Source organism: Punica granatum, chromosome 5 (genome assembly GCF_007655135.1).
Source record: "Punica granatum isolate Tunisia-2019 chromosome 5, ASM765513v2, whole genome shotgun sequence".
In the NCBI taxonomy this organism is placed as follows: Eukaryota; Viridiplantae; Streptophyta; class Magnoliopsida; order Myrtales; family Lythraceae; genus Punica; species Punica granatum.
In genome coordinates, this window is record NC_045131.1 from 29,345,494 (window position 1) to 29,370,874 (window position 25,381).

At 34.2% G+C, this 25,381-nt stretch overlaps 1 protein-coding gene across 1 annotated transcript; it reads left to right on the plus strand.

The window, feature by feature from the left end:
* The first annotated feature begins 15,870 nt into the window (after positions 1–15,870).
* LOC116206922 (cytochrome P450 77A2) lies at positions 15,871–18,175 on the plus strand. The gene is made up of 2 exons (XM_031539758.1): positions 15,871–16,390; positions 16,820–18,175. Exons 1-2 carry the CDS (start codon positions 15,977–15,979, stop codon positions 17,939–17,941), a joined length of 1,536 nt encoding a protein of 511 aa, XP_031395618.1. The 5' UTR covers positions 15,871–15,976; the 3' UTR covers positions 17,942–18,175.
* The last annotated feature ends 7,206 nt before the right edge of the window (positions 18,176–25,381 follow it).

Sequence of the window (25,381 nt, forward strand, 5' to 3'; positions counted from 1 at the left end):
AACCCGTGTATTGCACTGATTTTATTCAAAAAATATGAAAATTTTTAGGCAATAATAATTTATATGTATTAGAGAGTTTGAATAGGACAAATTTTATATTACAATGATAAATATTACAATAAAAACTTGTTACATGTCTACTCTGACCGAGATGATTCAAGACATAAGTCAACACCTTGATGCTCTTTCATGTTTAATTACATGAAAGAAGAAAATTAATTCACATGAATTTGAAAAGTATGAAGTTAATTGAAGTCAATCATCAATGATGAACTTGAATTGTAAGAGACTTGTTTTTCCCAAAATTGACTAGATCACACCCAAAATTAAAACACACCAAGGTGATTGACCGCATTTGGATCATACAACACTTTTAAATTTCTCATGGTATAAATTTCCAGAAAATCAAAATGAAAAACATCTCCGAGGAGCATTACCACATATTACATAGCTCAGGCAGTCTTCATTGTAGTCTCCATATCTTTTGATAAGAGCTGGTCAAAATTTGAATTGAGAGCAATACTTTGCAGCTTGTCGAAGCAATATCCAATCCCCAAAATTAAAGTCTCCTTGAGAAATTAGATCTCTTATTTTGGATATTTCTTGTTTTCTTTCTCATTTTTCGAATTGGAATTGTTCTTGGATTTCAAGAAAAGATAATCTTCATCCCACGACTTGGGCCACTTTGGTTTTGTGTCAATTATCGAGGTTATCCTTGTACTTTGAACTCTTAGTTGCTTATTAATGCATGAACTTTTGTTTACTTATAAAAAAAAATTAAAAAAATAACTATAGGTTTATAAAAGCGATTGAAACCAGTCGAACTTATTACTTCTAAGTAGCACAAATCCAAACAAATATTAGTTAATGTTAGGTTAACAAACTTAAACTTCAACGAGAACCTCAAGAAAAATAAATTGATGTTAAATTTATGAGTTATAATAAGGTGCTATAATGGTCTTGGGCAATAAGTTGTCACCTTACACAATATGTTGCCACTATTATTCGTGCATCATAGTAGATGAGGCAACATGTTATCTCCCTAGAAGACAACACATTGTCACTTGAGATCGACAAGGGCCAACGTTTAAAGCGTCGACACAAGACTATTTGGGCTGACATTTTTTAAAACGTCAACTAAAACTATTAAAGCCAACATTTCATAAACGCCGGTCATTGTATTAAAAAAAATCAAAGGTTCAGCCGGAAAGTTCCCGCCCAACTCTTGAAATTTGATTGCCTCATTCCTTCCCTTTTTCTCTATCCCTATGTAAAGCTTCTCTCCATCCCATCTCACCATCCCCTCCCCTCCCCACCCCAATTGCCCATATGATCTCCCTCCCTTTCTTTCTCTACCCCTTTTTTCAAAAGCTACATATTTTTCTTCTTATTTCCCATTCTCTTCCACACGCCACCATCATCTCAAGGAAGAGACGGACATCATCCTCGCGCTCGTGGCCCCTTCCTTCAATCTTCTCCTCAACATCATAGCCCGACTAGACTTTTACCGCTCGAAACTCTCGAAGTTGTTGCTTGTGGTGGTGGCTCTTCCTTGACCTCCCGAAACTGCTATTGTTGTTGATAGTACCTCTTTCTTGACCTCTCGAAATTGTTGTTGGTGCCTCTTCCTTCACCTCCCAGAGTTGTTGCTAGTGGACATCCCTCCTCGATCTCCTGAAACTACTACAGTTCTTCCTTCCTTCTCAAAGCTGCTGCTGGTTGTAGTGTTAGCTCTTTCTCGATCTCCCGTAGATGCTACTACTGGTTGTGGCTCTTCCTCGACTTACCGAAGTTGTTACCACTAGTGGACATCCCTTCTCGATCTCCTAAAGTTGTCTGCTACTTGCCCTTCCTTGATCTCCCAAAATAATTAGTTATTTCTTGCTTAAATTGTACCTCTATATACATGTTATATAATCGGGAATTATTCTTGGAATGAATCGTGAATTTTCTTGTCTTGATGCTATATTATTAGTGTTTGATCGAAATTTCTAGAATTTGACAACAAATTGTCTACAAATTTACAACATGTTATCACTAGCTTACCAGTGACAACATGTTGTAAATTTGTAAATATTGTCTATTTTTTAAATTAAATTGACCTAAGTCGACGCTTTAAGCATCTTCTAAGGCCCTTTACAAAAAAAGGCTTAGGCCGACGTCTTCTGCATTAGCTAGGCATGGTTTGTGCCGACGCAACAAAAGTTGGCTTAGGCACAACCTTAGTTAGCACAAAAAACGTCGGCATAGGCTTGGATTGGGCCAACGTGGTAAATGTCAAGCTAGGCTTCGTTTTTGCCAACGTTTGAAGCATTGGCCTAAACTTGGTTTTTAGCCGACGTTTCTATAACGTCAGTCTAGGGTGTTTTTGTTCAAGAATGAAATATTATTGAAACTGTTCATATCTAGTTCATGCTTCGGAACCATATCATATCCCGAATCTGATGAAATAGCAACTATGTCAATCACGATGTTTTTGGAAATGTCGGGAGGGTCTAGGCTAACATTTTTTGCCTCGGCAAAAGTCAAAGAAAACGTCGGCCTAGCCCCCTTTTCTATAAATATTTCTTCTGTTGAAGCCAGGAATTTTGTAAAATTGCACTTTTGCCCCAGATTATATAAAAATATTGTAACCCAACACCCTACCAAGACTCTTGCACAATTAATATGGGAGACTTCCGAAGTGCAGCCCCGACAAATCCAACCATAAGCATGAACAAGGAGGCTATATCCATCGCTAATTTGGGCGAGCATCAATTCCTTTTTCAGGATAAATTACATTGTACTATAAGGTTTTTTTTATATTTTGATGAGGCAGTACATTTTGTTTTAATTACTCCAAACAATACGAAAATTTTAATTTTCTTCACCATATATAAGACAGTGTCAAATTTTCAGGGTACTCAACCAAACATATACACATGTAGCATCCACCTTATTATCAGAAGTCATTCGATACTTGGACAGATCATACGGTCGACCTAAATGGAAGAATATTGAAAGTCATCCCATGTGTTTTACATATCCCCTATCATCATTTCGCGGTACCCAAATCAAAGTACTGGAGTCAATTTTGATTGTACCTAACGTCTAGTTTTCCTTCACATTTTATATGGTGAAAAAATTAAATTTTGTGTCCTTTAGCGAAATTGAAGCGAAATATATTATCTTATAAAAAAAGTGAAAATTTTATTATACTGTATAATTTACATTTCTTTTTTAGCTTTTAGTTTGCAATGATCTTCCCATCCCATCGACGTTTGAGAAAGGACCAAGACATAGTGCTTTATAGCATTTACCATGCAAGTGCTTCCTTTGGGTGTTAAAAGAGCCCTACTGAGTGCCACATTGGTATCACTTTAAAAAGTACTGGGTGTGTTTGGCTTCAAAACTTTTTTTAACTCAACTCAACTCAACTCCACTTATCTTCAATTCAACATCACAATCATTACTTTTTTCCCTTTTTTTAAAATATTTTGAACCATTCAATTCAATTTTTAATATTAAATTTACTCAACTATTCATTACTTTTTCACAATTCAACAACACAATCATTACTTAATCATTATTTTCTCTCAATTATTTATTACTTTTTTACACTTTTTCTCATAATTCAACAATACAATCATTACAAACCAATTAAAACCAAAACTCAACTCAACTCTCAATCCAAACACACACTAAAGCATCATCCATGAAAGCAACCATTTAGAATTCCAACTCCAATGCAAGGCACTCAGTTTGGACCAATGCAAAGCAACTCTCTCTCTCTCTCCCTCTCTCTCTCTCTCTCTCTCTATCTCTTCCTTCGACCATTTAAAAAAAAAAATCAGAGCAGGTCGCATGGGCCCCCGAGCAGGCTGCACTCCCCACTCGCTCCGGGGGCTAGTCCCCCCCCCCCCCCCCCAATGCACTCGAGTGCCGGGACAGGGGCCGCCGGAGCGCCACGTGGCACAAGGCACTTGCTCCAGGCATTGCGGTGGAGTTGCTCTGAACTTCAAGGCTGGAGACAGGCTTTGTCCTTGTCCTTCTTCTACGATTTCTTGGGCTAATTGAATGCCCTGCACTTTTATGGTTTGTCTAACATAACCTGATATCATTTTGACAGGAATTCTTATGCATAATCATTAAAAATGGCGGTAGGATATGTTCAAGTACTTATAAATTAAATAAAATTTCCTAACAGTTTATGTAATTTATTAACAATTTAAGTAAAAAAAAAGGAAATATTCTTCAAAATCTACATAAATTGCTTATGTAAGTATTTTATTAAAAGTCTAATTAATTTATTTCAACTGATTTTTCAAAATACTTATTCGAAAAACGTATAATTTACTTAAAATTAAATAATTTTATTATAATTTTAAATGACTTATTTGCATACATGGTACAATTACTTTCAGAATGATGCACCTTTAGATATGCTCCTTTTTGACACCCTTTTGCATTTTGTGGTTGACTGGCTATTGCTAATAATTTTTTTTTTCTAATATACGGATTTTAAAATAAAAAAATAAAGTAAAATAATTAACAAAATGGTAATGCGAGAGGGAGAAGAGGGCTAGGCCTGTCATACGACAGAGACCAATGCCCTGTTCAAGGCTGTCAGTGATCGAATGAGAGTTGATGGTCACCGGCGACAGCCCCATCCTCCCTAGATCGGTCAACATTTCAAGTTGAGATTGCCTAACGAGATTTATAGGGGCTAGGACCGTCCCCAGCTTCGAAGTCCCTTTGCCATTGCCATGCATATGCACTCAGTATATGTTTTCTTGTAAAATTAATTAATCGTTATAGAAGCCACATAAATATTCAACAGTGTCAAGTCAGCAAAGTTCATCTATACTGTAATTTTATAAATGCGACCCAAATTTATTGAGTCGACGTACGCCATGTGTCCACTTTAATTAAAAAGTTCGGTAGAAAATTTCCACCGAAAAAAAATCAGTAGAAAATATAAAATAATACCGAAACCTGCTCCGCATTAAGGATGAAACGAATACCTACGACTGATAACACTCTTTTATTGGATAAGAAACGACACTTGTGAAGATTTCTTTTTTATTTTTTCCGGTAGAGCAAAATTCCTTTTTCTAATTATAAGAGACAGCCATGAATTCAATGATTCTATTTTTTTAGGGTTATTAGCCTAAAAAATCATAAATTTTCCCAAAATTCCTAGATCTACCAACATTTTATTTTTTGACCTTTAAATTCACAGAATTTCGTTTCGTTATCACATCTATCAAAACTTCAATTCCTTCGTTGAAAAGTTGACGTTGACGATAACAGTGCTGACGTGGCAAACAGAATATAAGATGGCATTTTTTTGTTTCCATAAAATTATAAAGTTTAAAAATTTTTCCAAGTCTACCAACTTTTTTGTTTCTATAAATCACAAACTTTAAGTTTTTTCCAAGTCTACCAATTTTGTTTTTATTTTTCATTATTTAATAAATAAACCAATTTCTGCTTTCAATAATAAGATTTTTTTAATTCTTAGGTATATTTGCTTCTAGGTGTATTTATCAATCAGTGGTACATGAAATTAAAAAATTGTTTTAAGTCGGTTTTATAAGTATTCAATCCTTAAATCATTTAAACTTTCAAAAGGTTTTGTATGGTACCGTATATGACGGTCCTTAATTGCTAGAAGGAGTTTGCATTGCTTAGCAGGGGGCATGTCAATATAATGCAATGATGGGAAGCGGCTGCCCTAGCTACTAGTAAAAAAAATTCCCAATTCCTGCTTCCTATTTAAAAAAATAAAAATTTAGGTCAGATGGAGCATGCCTTACTTAGTAAAGTGCAGGTCCATCTATTCCACTGGTGAGAATCACTCTGAACTCAACTATCGATAGAGTTTTTCCTAAATTCTAATTCCCACATAAATAAAAAGAAATAATTCAAGTGAGTCGGCATGCTTTTTATTTAATTATGTGATACTATTACTATATTTCATTCTAGTATAGTGCAATTATAAGAGTTTCCTACACTATTTTGCATCCTATTGTAGGTCATTTTCATACTTAAGAAAAAGGAAAAATACATTTTTGATCCTATAAGTTTGGACTTCAATCAATTTTGGTCTTATAAATTTCAAAAATATTGAATCAGTCACATATGTTTGCTCCGTAAAACACTTTTGGTATGTTCCATAGTCGGTCATAACGGCACTGCTGATGTGGACTTGATGCCTTTAATTTTGTCCACATGTCAATTCTTTATTGGCTAAAAAAATAAAAATTTAAAAGAAAAATAAATAAATAAATCATAAATAATTTTAAAAAAGATAAAAGTGAAGGGGACCGGATCGGAACTCCCCTTCCGCCCACCCATCCCTTTCAGAAACCTCGCCAGCAACTTTGCAAGGTAAAACAGAGCAAATGATAGGAAGGGAACCCCGATCGAGGGGGCCTCCCCCTTCCAGCCACCCCTCTTTCCGAGCGACTTCGCCGGTGAGATCGACGAGAGTGAGGTGTGGCTTGAGGGGGAGCCCCCGATCTAGTTCCCTTACTTTTTTAAAAAATTATTATTATTATTATTATTATTATTATTATTATCGTTATTATCGTTATTATTGTTGTTGTTGTTATTTATTCATTTTTTTTATTTTTTTTCTTTTAAATTTTTAATTTTTTAACCAATCAAAAATTAACATGCGGACAAAATTAACAGCGTTAAGTCCAAGTCAGCAGCTCTGTTATAACCGGTTACGAAATGGACTAAAAGTGTCTTACGGAGGAAACACATAAAACCACTTCCGACTATATAGACCAAAAAATGTCTTTTTGCCTCTTAAGAAAATAAAAGGAGAATTCAACAAGCTAAAAGGTCAGTTGACAAGAGCTACTTCCAACCGTTATGTTAGACTGACCTGTCCCCTAATAAGCAAGGCAAACTTCCCATTTACTCGAATTTCTTTTTTGTTTACATGAAAAGCAAGAACTGGGAAAAAAATTCTACTTGATAGTTAGGGTACTAGAACTACTTCTCACTTTTGGACCAGATTGACCTGCACCTGATGCTCCATCCCACTTACTTGAGAAGTAGAAAATAGGAAAAAAGAAATTTTAGTGATAGCTAGAGTACCAGAGTTACCTCCCACCACTGGATTAGATTGACTTGCCCCTAGTAAGCAGGGCATGCTCTAAACAGCGATTAGGGATTGTCAATTACAGTATGATGTGATAGAATATAAACTTTCGTGAACTAGGTAGTTCATAATCTTTCATGGAGTACATGTTGAAATCAAACCCTATATGTACTTATAATTGCATGGCTAAATAGATATTTAATATATATATATATATGGTTAATTGTTACGACACAAATTCAGGGCATAATTGGGCATACACAGTGATGTTATTATTTCAAATAAGTCTACCTAATAAATACATTTAGAAACAAATACACCTAAAAATTTAAAAATCACATCATAAAAAGAGAACAATATTTTTGAAATAATTAAAGGAGCTAAAATTTTATGATTTTACAAAAAATTTAAAATAAATGGTAGAGCTGACAATAAATTAAAAGTTTGTAATTGTATGAAAACAAAATCACTTATCTAAAAAAATCAAAAAAGAATACCAGATCAGATTCTCTTTGTCACGTAGCACCATTATCGTCCACGTTACTATTTTTAATAGATACTTTTTGGTATATGGGGTCAGAACAAAAAATTTTGTAAATTTGCAGGTCAAAAAATAAAAATAAAAAAATGATAGATCTGAAAATTTTAGGAAAGTTGATATTTTTAGGCTAATAACCGTGTTTTTATTAAAGTGAAAAAAAAATTATGTCTCTTGCAAGTGAAAATGATCTCATTTATAATGGCATAATTATTTGTATCTTGGAATAGATAATAACTGATGCTAGCAACAAAAGAATTTCCTGCTAGGATCTACCGTTTCTTTTCATAATTTCAATGACAATACATTCCCCTCCGTACACCCTCTTATATTTATTTGAAAAAATAACACCACGCAGCACAAAATTTTCCGAAAATCACATTACAGCACAAATAAAATCATTTTACGAGACAGCACATAAATTTTTAATTTTATCACCGCTAGCATACCATTAGTATTTAGTTAAGAATTAGACGGAATTCTGAAATGGTAACCTTTTTAGGGGTACTTTCGCATAAAAGGGAACTTGAGAGACTAAATTACAATAAAAAATATAAAAAATATATATAAATTATTTTAGTATGGAAATGATTTTGTTCTAGTCACTTTCCAATTTTTTGAGTGTATCGCTGTTTCAATAAACGGGTTATAAATGGATAAACGGGTTATTGTTCTCATTCCTTTTCTTCTCGGGTTAACGTGTCCCGTGTCCGGGTAACCGGGTTAAATGGATAAACGGGTCGTGTTAACGTGTCCGGGTAACCGGATTGAACGGATAAACGGGTTGTGTTAATGTGTCCAGGTACCGGTTATAATCGTGTCGTGTATACGTGTACCTGTTATGACACGATTTAATAAACGGGTATAAACATGTCGTGTACGGGTTGACACGGATATAACCGTGTCATGTTCGTGTATGCGAAACTTGACCCGTTTAATAATCGTGTCGTGTACGGGTTATAACTTCGATGACACGACACGACACGAATTGTCACTCCTACTGAAAATGCCCTTTATTTTTCTTCAAATTTTCAAATTCTGCCCTTGTCTCTTCCACTTGCTGCACGCCTCTTTCGCCATCGCCATTTCTGCATCTTCATCCCCGACGATTACGATGGTTTTTTCCGGGCCATTCAGTAATTGCGCGATGGGAAAATGCGGGGGTTGAGAATTTTTTGCGAAAGTTCGGAAGCTTGGAGTGTTTTATGCATGTGTAATGATGGAGGAGAAAAATGTATGTTACTGCACTGTTCATGCATTAACATATTAGCTGCCACGCAAGAGTTGAAATTTTTTTTTTTTGTGCGGGTGAAAAACAACATTCAGGTAAGTGCGACGGAACTCATTTCTATGATGTAATCTTTATCTTTGGTTTCTTGCACGTAATGCAATTGCTCTATCTGTACTGTCCTGGGCCGTTAAGAATGTGGTCAAATGCGGTTTCTTATTAAAGGGGTCCTTGATCAAATCAGGGAATACGATTTATCTCGGCTTTTATCAGTTCCTCTTTGTGCAATCTTGGTATATTCATGTAGAGCACATGGTATTTTATCACAAGACACAAAAAAAAATTTACTTCTGCCAGTAATAGCTTTTTTATTTTTGTGATAATACTAAAAACCAAAATGAAGTTGAGGAGGAGCTATGATGCCACGGATCGGGAACCGGAACTCGTCAAAATTGTAGTAGAAATGGAAGTCGCGGTTGAAGGGGAGGGTGCGGGGGGAGGAGTGGAGGTCGGGGGTGACGGACTGGAGGATCTGGGCCCGGAGGTAGCCCGGCTTGATCGAGAGGGGGAGGAGGATCGGTCATGGCAGTAAGGAGGCTTCCACTAGACTCGTCTGTTAGAAAATGAACAGTAGCTTCTTCTTTTTTTTTAACACTATTTTAATTTATTAAAAAAAGTAGGGTCATACATATCAAACAAAATATAAAATTCCAATTCTTAATTTTGCTACTCCAACCAAATAAACAAAATATTTTCAAAATTTCAATTCTACTCCCCCTCAAATTTTATTATCCGTCAATTTTAATTCCCTCAAATTTCATTTTAGCGAATCAAACGCCATATTAGTATCAGGATTCTTATCTTTAGAACTCAACCTTCCATGTCAATTTATTTTTGTCTTTACTTAGTTATCACGTATTGGGCTCACATTAATTTCTATTATAATTGAAACTAATCATGGAGCCCGTAAGTTGTACGGAATAAATCCATCAATTTGAAAAGTAATTATGAATATAAAATTTGACATAAAAATTTCTTTGCCTAATACATGCTCATATTTTCACACCTAGAGATTTATAAATTAGTTGTGAACTCAAAGGACATTATAAACGAAATTTTTTCGTAAGAATGAAAAAAAAATCCAAAGCATTGCATGCTGCCTATGTAAATTTAATCACACCTAGGAATAATTTTTTATATTAAATTTAACCTGAAAAGAGTTCTTTCGTAAGAATGAAAGATAAATTTTATACATTTACGTCGTCATTGATGGTGCATAAAAAGATTAAAAATATGAGATTGGTGAATCTTGGATTTCGTACATTTTAAATCAAGAATCAGAAGTGAAATTCAAAAAAAAAATTCAACAACTCACCTTCATGTCTAGTGGGAGAGAAACTTTTTGATAGAGCTCGCGTGTAATGGGAAATATTTATCTAGAGTTGAACCGGTCACAGTTTATGTATGATATTTCCTATTTATAGTGTATCATTAATCTAATTTGTTTTTCGAAAAGCAAATATAATTCATATCTATAAAATCTCTTATATAATTTGATATTTGACAATTAAATATCATCTACATCTTTAAAAGAATATGATCTATAAATAGGAACATTGATTGATACTAATATGATCTATGCACGTATAGATATAATATCTATACATGTATTAAAAAAGTATGACCTATACATGTTGCGTGTATGGAAACGGAAGATGCAAAAAGATAGAGATTTAGTTCGGTTTGGTTTTGAAGTCAAAAATATTTTTCACTCCACTCCATTTTACTTTTTCTTCAATTCAATAATACAATCATTACTTTGCCCTTTTTCTTCAATTTTTTAATCTTAACTACCATTCAATTCAATTTTTTAATACTAAATTCTCTCAACTATTTATTATTATTCATTACTTTTTTACAATTTAACAATACAATAATTATTCTTTTATCTTCTTCCTCAAACCCATCATCACAACATTACTTAAATATAGACATATAAATACTTTTTCACCAACATACTTATTTATCTTTTACTTATTTTAATGGGAATGGAGTTAAATTTCAAATTTTAATTTTATTACCAAACGAACCCTTAATAATTTTTTAAAAGATAAACCTTTCAATTGTTAAAATTACAAAGATACAAATACAAATATTCATTAAAATATTTAATATATATCTTTTAAATTATGAAACAATTTATAATTCGTTAAAAGATTTAATTTTTTTAAAAAATACTTAAAGAATCGAGAAATTCATTAATTTTAAAAATTAAAAAAAATGCTCAGAAAATCGAGCGTTCTAGAGGCCTTCTACCCGAGCCCAGCACAACTCCGCTTTATATTAGATATATGTAGATAGATAGATAGATAGATAGATAGATAGATAGATAGATAGATAGATAGATATAAACACAAATACATATATAGATATAAATAGATTTTTATACTAATTTATTTCATTAGATATTAAATTTTTATCTTAAACAAAAAATTAAGTATATTGAAATATAATATTGATTTTACTTTTAAAAATTTTAAAAATTGTATCATATCAGAAAATGTCCTTTTAATTTTTTTTAAGAAAGTATTTTTTGTTAAAAATAATATAAAAATTCAAAATGGAGAAAATCGAATTTATCTTAAAGTATCTTTTTAAAGTTAAAACAAAATTGGTTTCAATAATAAATAATATAAAATTTTAAAATAAAATTATTCAAAAACCGAGCGTTCTTAGGCCATTTGGTTGCGCGCACATTAATCTTACTTTCATATATACTACTCGTAGAGCCCGTGTATTGCACGGGATAAATCCACCGATCTGGAAAGAAACTATGAAGCAACATATTGAAGCAGTTGTTAGCTCTGTAAGAGTTTGATTCTAGTTCAAATCTTTGGAAACATCATTGTTTTCTTAATTATAATAATGTGCATGACTTCTAAATTATAAACAATTAGCGTGTGGACCCGCGCGATGCCGCGGTCGAAAAAAAATTCGGTTTGTCATGAGAATCAATACAGAGCATAAGTGAAGCTAACAATAAAATTATTTATGTGCAGAAATTATAAACTTTTAATTGCTAACAATGATCTAATTTTTTTTAGACTATACTAATTAATATCTCTTACGCTATTAAGCTAACTTTTTGACTTGCTAATAGCAATTTGAATTTTCAATATTTCTTATTAGAAAAGCATGACGTCAATATAATAATATTTATAAGTGGTCCCGTTAATTTGAAGTAACGAACTTTAGTTGCATTGTGGTTCATAGTTCGTTAAAAGTATCTCATAGCCTAGATCAAATCACTATCCAAGCGAGAACGACTCAATCATAGGGTAGTGTTTGTATTTGCACCGGAAAAAGTAGGACATTTCTAATATTAATTTATATTAAAATAAATAATTTCTCAATCATAAGCTAGTAATGTGTTATTGCTTTTCACCAATATAATAGATTTTAAATGGCACGGATATGCGAAGCAACGAACTTTACATGTGGTTTATGGTTTGAAACTCATTAAAAACCTCTAATATTTATGTTGAAATGATTATTTAAATGAGAATTAGTTTTAATCCTATATTAGTACTATATCCTTTCATCTCACCGAAAAATCAAAACATGTCGAAGCTAAATTTAGGATAACAATAATTTTTTCAAAAGAGAAAAAGAAAAAAAATTAGTATTTAATAAAAAGAAAAAAGGAAAAAAATTATCCTCACAATTTCCTCTTATATACGTGGGAAGAATTAAAAAAAATAAAGAAAAAAAAAAGAAGAAAAAATGTGGCAATGCCATGTCGCAAAATGTGCAAGTCTTTTACTTGTATTTAAGATAAATCATTATGCATTGGAAATAATGAGATTGCTCCAAAGTTATATTCGAGTTGGTTAGTTTGGAGAAGCTAAGTTCATCCGTGACAATATATATATATATATATATTGGTATGCATTCTAGTATTCGAAAATCTAACAGTATCGACTAATTAAGTTCATGCCAATACGTTTATACATATACTTTTTCGTTGTACTCTAGTATTCAAAAGTCCAATAGGTCCTGACTAATTCAGTTTAAGTCGGGTTGGCTCATCAAGGAGTAAAACTCTCTCAATTAAGGATTTTCTCTATTCACAATACTCGAACTCGAAATTAAGAAAACAGCCACAAACCACTTGAACCAACCCTTCTTGGTTCGTCTATATATATTTTAATATATCTCATAAAGACACTTGAGTAACTTCTTGGTTAATATTTCTATTGGAACAGGTTTGGTAACTTATTTCTGGCAATTATCTAAGATCACCTAAACAAATATTTTTCAACAATAGCCTCTTCCATATGATCTTTTTTCTAAGGGTGTGCACGGGTATCGGGTATACTTAAAACCGATCGGAACCTACCCGTTAGGATAGGGTCCGGGTAGTTCATATTAAAAATAGGGTAGATTCTGAGTATTAAAATCAGGAACCGGTCAAAATCGGTTCCGGTTCCGGTTCCTGCCTACAAGGTATCCGGAACCGGTTATTTATTAAAAAAAAAGAGGAAATAGTAAAATTACTGTCTCTTCTAATGAATCAGAACAGAGACACTTTGTTGTGTGAGATCGTAATATGAATGTTTAATTTTGTCGATGATTGATGAGACATATTTTTTTGTGGATTAATCTAAATTTTGTTGATATTCTATTTGGCGTGATTACTGATTATGTATATGACATTTTCGGTTTTATTTAGCAAGAGAAAAAAAATTTACAGGTTCCAACAGGGTACCAAGAACCTGTAGTATAATGTAGGTTCCGAGTAGACTCCGATTCCAAGATTTAACAGGGTATGGTCCGGTTCTAAAATCTTAGAACATGTCCTTTACATGGTAGGGTCCGGGTATCGTGAAAAATACAGGGTACTCGGAACCGATCACTCCGACCTTTTTCCCCTTTAATTTCCTGAGCACAAATTCTTTACTTAAGGACGCTTTAGTCCCATGAAAGAAAAGAAATATTGCAATTTATCTTCCTCGTCTCTCCTAGCTTTGCCGCGCCTAGCCGCATCTCTTCCACAAATCTGCGATCCAAGAGAAAATTTGAAAATATCATATTTTTCAGTAATATAGTTAGAAATAATTAATAAGATTGTTATAATTAATTATGACAACTAGAATGATTAACACTTATCATCCCATTTGTTAAAAAATTTAATTAGTATTATTTCATGTCACGTAAGGATGACTAAAAGTTTCTCTTGATCGGGATCATTTTCAGCTCTTAAACATTAATGGCGTAGGTGGGAAAAGTTTACATCTCCGGCCCCGCGTTACTCAATGCTTTTCCATTATTAGCATTTTCACCATTATCATTTCTACGTACTCTGACAGTCTGACTGGTCCAACTTTCCACTTTAATATATGATTAATTAATTCCTGAGGCTAACCCATTTTTGCGGTGCCCCAGATTGGATGATAATGATCTTTTTAAATTTCAAAATCATATATTATCATTATTGTCAGCGGAAAAAAATCATTAAGGAAAAAGACCAGGATAGTCCCTCAACTAGGAGATTGGGGTTAAATTTATCCTTGTGATAGTTTTTTTCTTCTTTTATTTTTTCATAGAAAAACAGAACCAGGTCCCTGAGGAAAAGAAAAACACTTAGGAAATACGAAGACAGAATATTGACCGTGAGAGATGTAATGATATTTTAGGAACTAGAATATTTGAATAAAACCATATCAGATCAATTAGATTACTCGATATCTTTCGAACTTTAAAAAATTTGATTGATATCGTTCTAATATTATTTTACTGCATTTATAATAGATGGTTACTCTCTGTATTCTCTTGAGCCAGTGATTTAACAAATCAGTCTCATGATTTTGGCCTACAACCACCACGTATCTCTAGTATCGCTAATTCTCTCTTATTTTTAAGATTTCTATAATAGAAACCTTAATAAGATAATTAAACAACAGGGCTCTTCGGTCAGTTGGCGGATGCTTATAATAGAGACCAAACGGCAAATGCGGAGAGCTCTGCACTAAGCAATTTGCACATGAATTTCCTCCCTGATAATTGTGAATTACCTTGATAGACAACTCCCGATATCCTAGTGCTATTTTATTTAGTTGATTTGAAAATAGAAAGTAAGCAAACAAGCGATTACATTTTCCTATTATAAATTAGTTTTTCGGTGCGTATCATGGTATATTTAAGTCCAATGGGCCCGATTAATCTAGTTCGAGCTGAGTCGATCCACTAAGGACGTAAAGTTTTTTCAGCATGAATTTTCTATATTTACAAGACCCGAATTCGAAACATTGCTTAAGAGAAATAAACGTCGAATTGCGTAAACCAGCTCATGTTGGTTGTTGTAAGTTAGCCTTTACTCTCCAAGTCTTTTCCTTAAACAAAGCTAGCATATTTGTTAATAAAGATGGTGTAGTCGCACTCATGCCCTCGCTTAGTAATTAAAAGGTTGCATAGCCGACTCTTATGGTGGAAAAGATCTTGTGTGCAACGATATTATCAAGTAAGATTATGCCATAAGACACATAAAAAATATTATTTTTGCCAACAATAAATTATTTTTGTCAACAATAATTTTTTTCTATTTTTATTTACATACTAAAAACCACAATGACAAATTCTTATTAACTTGCGATATTGCCACATGAATCAACGCTGCATACAAGACTTTTCTCCTTATGGTGAAATCAACCGTGCCCCTTTCTTATGATTTCTATTTTTTTTTCTAAGCGGTTTCTCTTGTAATCAAAAGAAAGGGTAATATATATATATATATAAAAGTAATCCGTTGGATGTAGTTGTTATCCTTCTTCGTATTCTATCTTAATGATAATCAATGGGAAGAACGGGGCTCAGAACTCAGAAGCTACATTATTGACATTGATATTTCTTAATTGATCAGTACGTCCGTACAATCAAGAGTTACTGTGAGACCCTTCAACACCGAAAAAAGAATAAATTTCAACACCTACCAAACTCATCCACGTACCAAAGCATTCTGAAACCTACTGTACAAATAGAAACTCACCCTTCTCCATATGATTTTAAGAAGAACAAGAAACCACACCGACACCAGCTAGTGTTTTATTATTAACCAATGGACCTTCTGGATATCCTCATACTGGTCTTCACCGCGCTCCTCCTCTGCTTGTGGTGGCGGTACTCCTCCACCAATGTCGCCAAGAACCTCCCCCCGGGTCCACGGGGGTGGCCGCTCGTGGGAAACCTGGCCCAAGTCATCCTCCAGCGCCGGGCCTTCATCTTCGTCGTTCGTGATTTACGGAAAAAGTATGGCCCCATCTTCACCATGCAAATGGGCCAGCGTAAGCTGGTCATAGTGACAAGCTCAGAGCTCATCCACGAAGCCCTCGTGAAGCGTGGCCCGCAGTTCGCAACTCGGCCACCCGACTCGCCTATCCGTCTGATCTTCAGCGTGGGGAAATGTGCCATCAACTCCGCCATGTATGGTCCCCTATGGCGCACCCTTCGCCGGAACTTTGCCAACGAGCTGGTCTGTCTATAATAATGCAGATGCATGGAGATGATGAATATCTTGATATATAATATAACTGATCTAAAAATTGCATTTTCCAGTTCACCAAAACAAATTATATTTTCCAATAAATGTACGTAGGTGAATTTTTTTAATGCCAACATTTTATACCTTTTTCTTTCAAGTTACGTAGAAAGTAAACCTTAGAAATATTTAACGAAGTAAATCTAGGGCTTATTTTCCCGGCGATTATCTAGGGCATTTTCTAGTCACACATATATCATCATACACACACGCACGCGCGCGCGCGCACATAAAGCAAAGTTTTTTTTTTTTCCCTTCTGGCAACGTACGTAAAAGAAGAAAATCATTATCTATCATAATGTGTATTTAAGTGAAGTCCATTCAGCAAGGTCGATAATGCAATTGTTTGAGTTACCGCAACAGGTAAACCCGATGAGAATCAGACAGTGTGGATGGATCCGAAGGTGGGCAATGGAGAACCACATGGAGAGGCTGAGGAGAGAAGCCCTAGAGAAGGGTTTTGTTGAGGTTATGAGCAACTGTAGGCTCACTATCTGTAGCATTCTCATATGCCTATGTTTCGGTGCAAAGATCTCCGAGGATCAAATTAAGAACATCGAGAGCGTGCTCAAGGAGGTGATGCTTATGACTGCCCCGAATATCCCTGACTTCTTCCCCATTCTGACACCGATTTTCACCCGCCAGCTGAGGGCAGCGAAGGATCTGAGGAAGCAGCAGATGGATTGCCTGGTCCCGCTCATACAAGCCAGAAAAGCCTTCTTGGAGGATAGCAGTGGCGGCGGAGGGGATATCGAGATGGCAAGCCCAGTGGGGGCGGCCTATGTGGACTCACTCCTTGCCCTCAAGCCACCGGGGAGAGAAGGTGATTGCCTTGGAGAGGAGGAGCTTGTCACATTGTGTTCCGAGGTCATCAGTGCGGGGACTGACACAAGCGCTACGACCCTCGAGTGGGCCTTGCTCCACCTTGTCCAAGAACAAGAGATCCAAGAGAAGCTATATAAGGAAATTGTGGGCCGAGCAGGGAGGAACGGCCCGATCACCGAGGAGGACGTGGAGAATATGGCCTACCTAGGAGCGGTGGTGAAGGAGACTTTTCGACGCCACCCCCCAAGCCACTTCCTCCTGTCGCATGCGGTGACCGAGGAGACGGAGCTGGGTGGCTACACAATCCCAGCAGATGCTAATGTGGAGTTCTACACTGCATGGGTGACTGAAGACCCGGCCCTGTGGAAAGGGCCAGATGAGTTCAGGCCCGATAGGTTCCTAGATGGGGACGGCGTTGATGCGGACGTCACTGGAGCCAAAGGGGTCAGAATGTTGCCCTTTGGCGCAGGTCGTAGGATTTGTCCTGGGATGACTCTAGGCACGCTCCATGTTCACTTGATGCTAGCCAGGATGGTCCAGGCTTTCAAATGGTTTCCGGTTCCCGACGACCCACCCGACCCAACAGAGACCTTTGCCTTCACCGTCGTGATGAAAAATCCCCTCAAGGCAGTTATCGTCCCTAGGTTTAGTTGCCGCTAGTTAGCTACCTAAACAGACTATTAACTCCGTACCTAGTCGAAAACCTAATAGCACATGGGTACGAAAATATAGATATGCCGGCCCCTTAATGCGATATTGGTGTGAACCTTTAGCTAAGCCTATAATATTATACTTATGTAATTGTGTCCATTTCAAAGCATGTTTACATTAGTTATAAATTCAAGATGCAGTATAACTGCACCCTACGTACGTTAAACCATTATCTTCGATCGATCTGAGCATTTTAATTACTCTCTATCCCTTTTGGTGGACTATATAATATGGATTGGTACGACATTATTGAGCAGAGATTTGTTCTAGAGGCTGCTTGGAAAACATCTAAATTTCAATTTTCAGTCTCCCGCTTCTTTTTTCATGTTTGTATTTTTGGGTATAAAGTGACGCTACCTAAACAAGCATCTCCTCATAATAGGATCTAATGAGACATTTCTCGCAAGCATCTCCTTAGATAGAGGTCTTGAGAGACGTTTAATGCATGTGTACCTAAATGTTAGGGTCTATTGAGACATGACCTTTTTGCATCACTATAGACCTCAGGGTAAGAAGACCGACCTTTTCGCATCTCCATAGACCTTTCCTAGAGAGATGTCATTAAAAGACGTCATTGAAGGCATATTTGTGCTAGTCTATTGCGGCACTTGCCTAGCGCGACTCTAAGAAAAGTGTCACTGACGCAGCGGAACTAATTGCGATCTGTTAATTCGCGCGCAAATACCAGACAACAACCTTCTATCACCTGTTGATTCTACGAATATCAGGAAATATGCATCAAACTCAAATTAGATCCGAGATTGGGAGAAAGAGCACGATAGCTCCACAACTTTATTGATAATAATAATAAAAATTGTCTTATCCCTATGGCTTACATCGTTTAAATAGAGAAAACGAAAAAAATATTCTTAAAAATAAACTATTTTCTAAAATAGCAAAAAACGTCCTAAATAACATAAAATTTCCTGTTTGAGACCCTAAACGATGGAATTTATCTTAAATATCGAAAAATCACGGTTAAGCTGTGAGTTTTGCTCCGAATGCCGTTTCCCTTGACATAGGGTCGTCTGAACCTGTTTTTCTCCATATACCAACTTGCCGCTTCTTCTACCGCATCAATCACCTTAGCCTAATTTTGTTGTAGTGAAGTATGTCCTTGAGTTCTTAAAGAGCTGCTAGGGCTCAGCGAGTATACATATCTATATCTATACAATACATAAAAGTATGACAAGTTTCTTTAATTTTCAATATTTCAAAAATGTCCCAGTACTCATGATTTTTTCTCGTACTGTTTCGGCTAGTGACTTTTGGTCGCACATTTTCAATATATATATATATGTGTGTGTGTGTGTGTGTGCGCGCGCACCGACTCTTTTTCTTCATTGCTCATTTTTTGACGTTTTATTGCCTCTCAATGGTGTTAGTCATTCATTACATGTATGTTTATTCTATTATTATTTCATAACGCTTTATAATTTCAAAATTTTGTTGCACCATATATTCGTTTTCAATGTTTGTTGTTCTATCAAGTTCATACATTCTTTATCTCGTCGCGATAAATCAGGTAATTGTTTTCAAAACTTTCTGTTTCCTTAATTTTCGTTCAAACAAATACTTGTGTTCTTCACGAATTTCTACATTTCTTTTCATATATTTTACTTGCATAAATGGTTGACTGCAAAATCGGTTAAAAAATCGGTTACTTGAGCGATGCCCTATATCGACGATCGTTCGACGGACTACTTTTGCAATGTCCGTCACATGAAGAAGCTCAGCAAGCCGTGCAAGAAGTACACGATTTACTAATAGGGGCATAGTATTAGTGGTTTGTTGGGTTGGTTTTGCTCTCTACCTTCTCACTGGGATGGAAACAAGAGAGGTCAACTGGAGTGGAGGCCAAACGACGGGGCCAAGAATCTATGATCGATCCGAAGAACCACTGCCATATACTTTTGGTGTGCTCTATTAGTATGACATTTTGTCACACACTTTTGATTTTCTATTCATTGCTCATTCTGAACATTCACTGCCTCACATGTTCTATCATATATTGCATCAGCCGAGTTAAATTTTGTACATCTCTTCTAAAGTATAACCATTCCCAAAGTGTTTATTCAACGTTTTTTCCTTTTTGCCCTTGGTAAATTAATAATATTACCATTTTACCATTTACTCAAATAATACGTATACTACTAAACATCACATCATTTCAATAGCATGGCATACTTTCACTCGTTTTAATAGAAAAACTAACTTTTACGTATTCTTTCTCATTACTTTCGTTTTTCAAGGCACAATTTCATACTTCTTCACTATAAAAACTACCATGAATATTTTTTCTCATAATTATTCACTGTGATGAACATATCAAATATGAATTAACTTCTCAATTTAACGCTCACGATTCCTATCTCTCATTTTCTATTTACACTTGTAATTTTTCTATTTTCTCTTTTGGTTTTTAATTACTTCTCCTTTTAATAATTCTTATCCTTTGACTTTTCTAATCGTTGAAAAAAAAATTCCCGCATTCTCTTTCTTCCACCATAATCCTTTTATCTTTTTCAAGTTTTAAAAATCAACTTATACCTACTCTTTCTCATAAACTTTTTATTTCAAGGCATTCTTTCATATTTTTCACCATAAAAACTACCTAGCTAGCATGTTCTTTCCTATAATTATTCAGTCTGACGAACGTATTAAATATGAAATAATTTCTCCATTCAATACCCACGGTTCCTCTCTCCCATTTCCTATTTAAATTCGTATCGATGGATTTTCAAAATTTATATTAAGAATTTTTAAAAATTATTCTGATTAGTTATTGACATATATTCTATGATTAATTCATTACAAAAATACCGAAGAAATTCAAACAATTTTTCAATGAACTTTTCAAAATCTATATTAATTTATTTAAAAGAAAATTATTTAAGACATAATACCGTCGGTAGTTTATTTCAAAGTCTCAGTTAAATTTTTTTTGGGATTCTCTGGATATAAAAGTACGCATTTGAGAAAATATAAAAGAATGAAAGAGAAGAATTGTTTCAAATAAAAGAGATACCATATCATTAATTTCTTTTTTACTTTATTTTATTTTCTCTTATCTTAGGTTTCTTCTTCTCTCCCTATTTTTATTCCCTTCTTTTTCTTCTGTCAACAGACATCGGCTACTGTTCTATTCATTGCCACTATAGTGTTTGCCACCACCATCTGCTAGCAATGTTGCACAAGCTTAGAGTCCTCATGTTGTCAATGTCCTCTCTTCATGAGCTCTACGTACATTTTCATTCTTACTTCTTAAGGATACGTGTGTAAAAAGAGAGAGAGAAGTTGCTTTAATATAAATCTAATATCGATTACCAATGCAACTTATCAATTTACAACTAAAATTAAATTTAGTCTTATGCCTTAGGTGGGATCTAAAGTGTATTGTTTGTTTTCTTATTTTATTTGTTAAGTATAAATTATAATATATAATATGAATTACTAAAACAAATTTATATATATACATAAAATCGGGTTTGATCAACTTCTTTCCAATTTTCCTTCTTTAAAACTTAAAGCCGACCCTTAAGGTCTTTAACTTCTCAAATTTTTTGATAGATTTGTGTCGGGTTTTTCTGAATTTCGAGTTATGGGTGTCATTGCAAGACTATTCGTGAAAATAATATTTCTACTAATTATCTTGTAAACTTTTATTTAAAATTTGAATTCACTTCACTATTTTTTCTTTAGGATATTCTATTGTACCCGAGGTGTCATCTAAAGTGTATTATTTGTTTTCTTATTTTATTTGTTAAGTATAAATTATACTATATAATATGAATTGCTAAAACAAATTTATATAAACATAAAATCGTGTCCAATCAACTTTCTTCAAATTTTCTTTCTTTAAAACTTAAACTCGACCCTTAAGGTCCTTCAATCTTGGGATTTTTTGATCGATTTGGGTTGGATTTTTCTGAATTTTGAGTTAAGGGAGTTATTACAAGACTATTCGTGAAAATAATATTTCTATTAATATTTTATAAACTTTCATTAAAAATTTGAATTCACTTCTCTATTTTTTCTTTAGGATATTCTATTGAAATGAAAAGATCAAGTGAAAAAAATATATCAACTGGAAATATTTTCTTGGAATAAATTATTTTTAATTTCATTAATTTAATTTTAAAATCTTTTTCTATTATTTTAATCGTATTTATCAAATTTTTATTATTCATATGCTAGATTCTGCATCAGTGCTACGCTCAGTGTGAAAAAAATGGTTTAAAATATTGTCTCTTTATTTTCATAATTATATATTATTTGTAATTCTACATAGTTGTGCTATTATGAAAAAAATTTAAAAAAATTGTGATAAAATTGATAAAAAAAAATTAGTGAAAGAAAAGAAAAACAACTTAGGTTGAGATAGACATAGAGATAGAGTGGGGGTTGAAGAGAAATAAATAAAAAGTATGGTGGAATTGATGGAGGAGCAAGATAAGAGAAGTAAGTTTAGAATTTGAGCAATTTTATAGTTTTATTCTTGTCTTCAGTTTTTTACTTCTTTCTTCAATAAAATAAAAATAATGGTGATAATTTCGTAAAATTGTACAAAAACTTATATATATACTTAGATATAATGATTTGTCATTAGTATCCTAATTTTATATATTATTTTTTATGTTACACATATGTAAATACTATTATCAATATATATACATATATATGTTTTCATTGAAATTATTATTATTTATTTATTTTACTAAATTACATGAAATATTTTTTGTGAATATTATTAGTTACTTTTAATAATTTTTATTTTGAATTTAACATTCAAATACCCATGTGGTCCACTTGGTAGATTTCCATGTGTCTTGTCTACAATATTAGTTTCATGTTAGAAAAATCCGTTTAAATTGATAGGAAAGTGATGACATATTAGACGTTGTACGAAACTCATAATTTGTAATTTTCCATGCAACTAAAAAAGTTCGTGATAGAAATAATAAAAAGCGCAATTTTTTTTTGCTTTTATGGGTCACCAACTCTCATAGAGATTATTAACTATTTTTTATTCTATTTATTTATAACTTTATAGTAAGAATAAATTTCTGACTATAAACGGTTACAAATCCATTTAAAATGAGATACCATTGATTTATTTATAATTTATATATTTCTTTTACTAAAAGAGTTTTCTTGATTTTAAACTCATGAACATCTTGTGGCCCATTAACTTTTGTATCATTTTACAAGCATATATTATGCCGTTCGAGCATTATGTATTTTAACTTGATCAAAGAAGGAGAATGTTTCATGTGCAACACTCGTGTAAAATCACTAGTATATATATGTATTCGTTTAGTAGAATTTAATGTGTGTGGGAGCAATAAATATTTTCCGAACTACCAACGTGGATTGGTTCAAGTGATTCGGCGTTTGTTCCCCTTAAGTAAGGTTTCGAGTTCGGGTCTTGTGAATGTAAAAAATTCACACTGGAAGAATTTTATCTCATAATGGGCTCACCCGACTTGATTGGACTAGTCAAAACACATTAAGCTTCCGGATACCATGGTGCATACCAAAAAAATAAATATTTTCCGAACTCAGCATGCTTTTTTTTTTCCTTTTAGGTGGACTCATCATGATAGTTTATGTTTCCTTGAGAAATGTAACAGTACGTACGCATACAAGTAAAGGCTGTTGGATCTTGAATGTACCGGTCGAGCGAAGTTTGGATCGTAATCATGCATGTATTTAAAAACAAACAAACAACCAAATAAATAAATAAATAAATAAGAGGTTAGCTCGGATTGATAAGAGAATATGTTCATCTCCTCGAGCGACCCTTTCAGAAAGGTCGGCAAAAAAGGGTCATGATGGGTCCAATCCCTTTTCTTGTAATATATGTACCTAAAACCATCAACTGTTGATTCTCACTTAAGAAGTTCCCCAATGTACATTATGTATATTTATTTGGGGAAAGGCTCAATCTGTTGCATTTATTAACTCTCGCTCATCCTCCTCAACTAAAAGACATTTAAGAAGGATCACTGGCAAGGCCTGTCGAAGCCCCCAAAATAAAATCGGTTTCCCCAAAACTTGTAGTAAGAAAAGGGTGAGAGCCGAGTCGAAATCCCAAAGGAGGCTAAAAGATTCTCTAAACCAATGAGCTAGCAAAGTAACGATAGGGGAATTTTGATAATCAAGAAACTAAATTGCAGCAAAAACAATTTAAAAGTGCAAGGGAGAGTAAGTAATCAATAATCGAGAGACGTATGACTTGAGTTCGAAAACCACCTAGCGTTTGGTTGATCATAGAAGCATCAGAATGTAAATTTCAGCAGCTAAGATTCGATTCCCGCGACCGCAAGGAATCAACTAGCATCTAAATTCTAACTAGTCAAAACACCGTCTAACTAGTAAGTTCATCAACTAGTTAACAAGGTATCAACCGATTCCCTAATTAACTAAGCGACAGCTTTAAGCGCAAGGATGCCTTAACCTGAGCGATTAATTGATTCATCAATTAATTGACTCGTCCTATCATTCTCTAACCAATTAGGGCAGCAACTACCGTTTGTTCCTAATTAGTCTTGCTTCGAATCGATCTCTACAAACACCGTAGTAGTCGTCGATAAGCTAATTTACAAATATCCTATTCACAACCATGACAGAATACTTGTAACGATTACATCCAAGAATAAATAAGTGCTGAAATCGAAATATTAAAACCTGCTCCTCACAACCAAACCGTGAGGTTTCCGTTCTCAAGTCAAACGAAACAAATTAGCCACGCATGGCTATGCAGGGATCCATGAAAACTGATGATCGTTGGAGGAACACTCCGCAGCCGCCAGCCTCCTCTCCCAGTTTCTCTCCACAGAAAACTAAACTTCCAGCCAAAAAAAAAAACCCTAAACCTAAATGATCCATAGGTTTTTATATCTCCCTCAAAAATAGGAAACAAATAATGAACATATCTTAAAGATTTCCTAAAAAACTCCCATTGTAACTGAAAGGGAATTCTAAGATTTGCAAATAAATCGAGAATTGATTCTAAACTCCCTCTCGGATCGGTTGTGCACGTGGTGCACCACTAACCAGAAGTCCTTGTATCCTTGCAAGTTCCATCTAGATACTTCAATGGTCTCCAATTCATCCCGAACATGCATCAAATTGCCTTCAATTCTTTTCTTGGAAAATTTTCCTATAAATCGTCATCCAAGCATCAGATACCATGAAAACAACATAAAACCGAGTCTAAATTTTACCCATTTCATGGACAAATCCTCTCTTATCAATCACTATGCCGAACCTATTTATTATAAAACCGATAATCCAAAGGCTAATGCACTCTAACGGCTCTCTAGCACTTTCATGGTTCTAGGTCTCGCATGAAGACAAGTCACTACAAGCAGAGGCCCGAGCTGT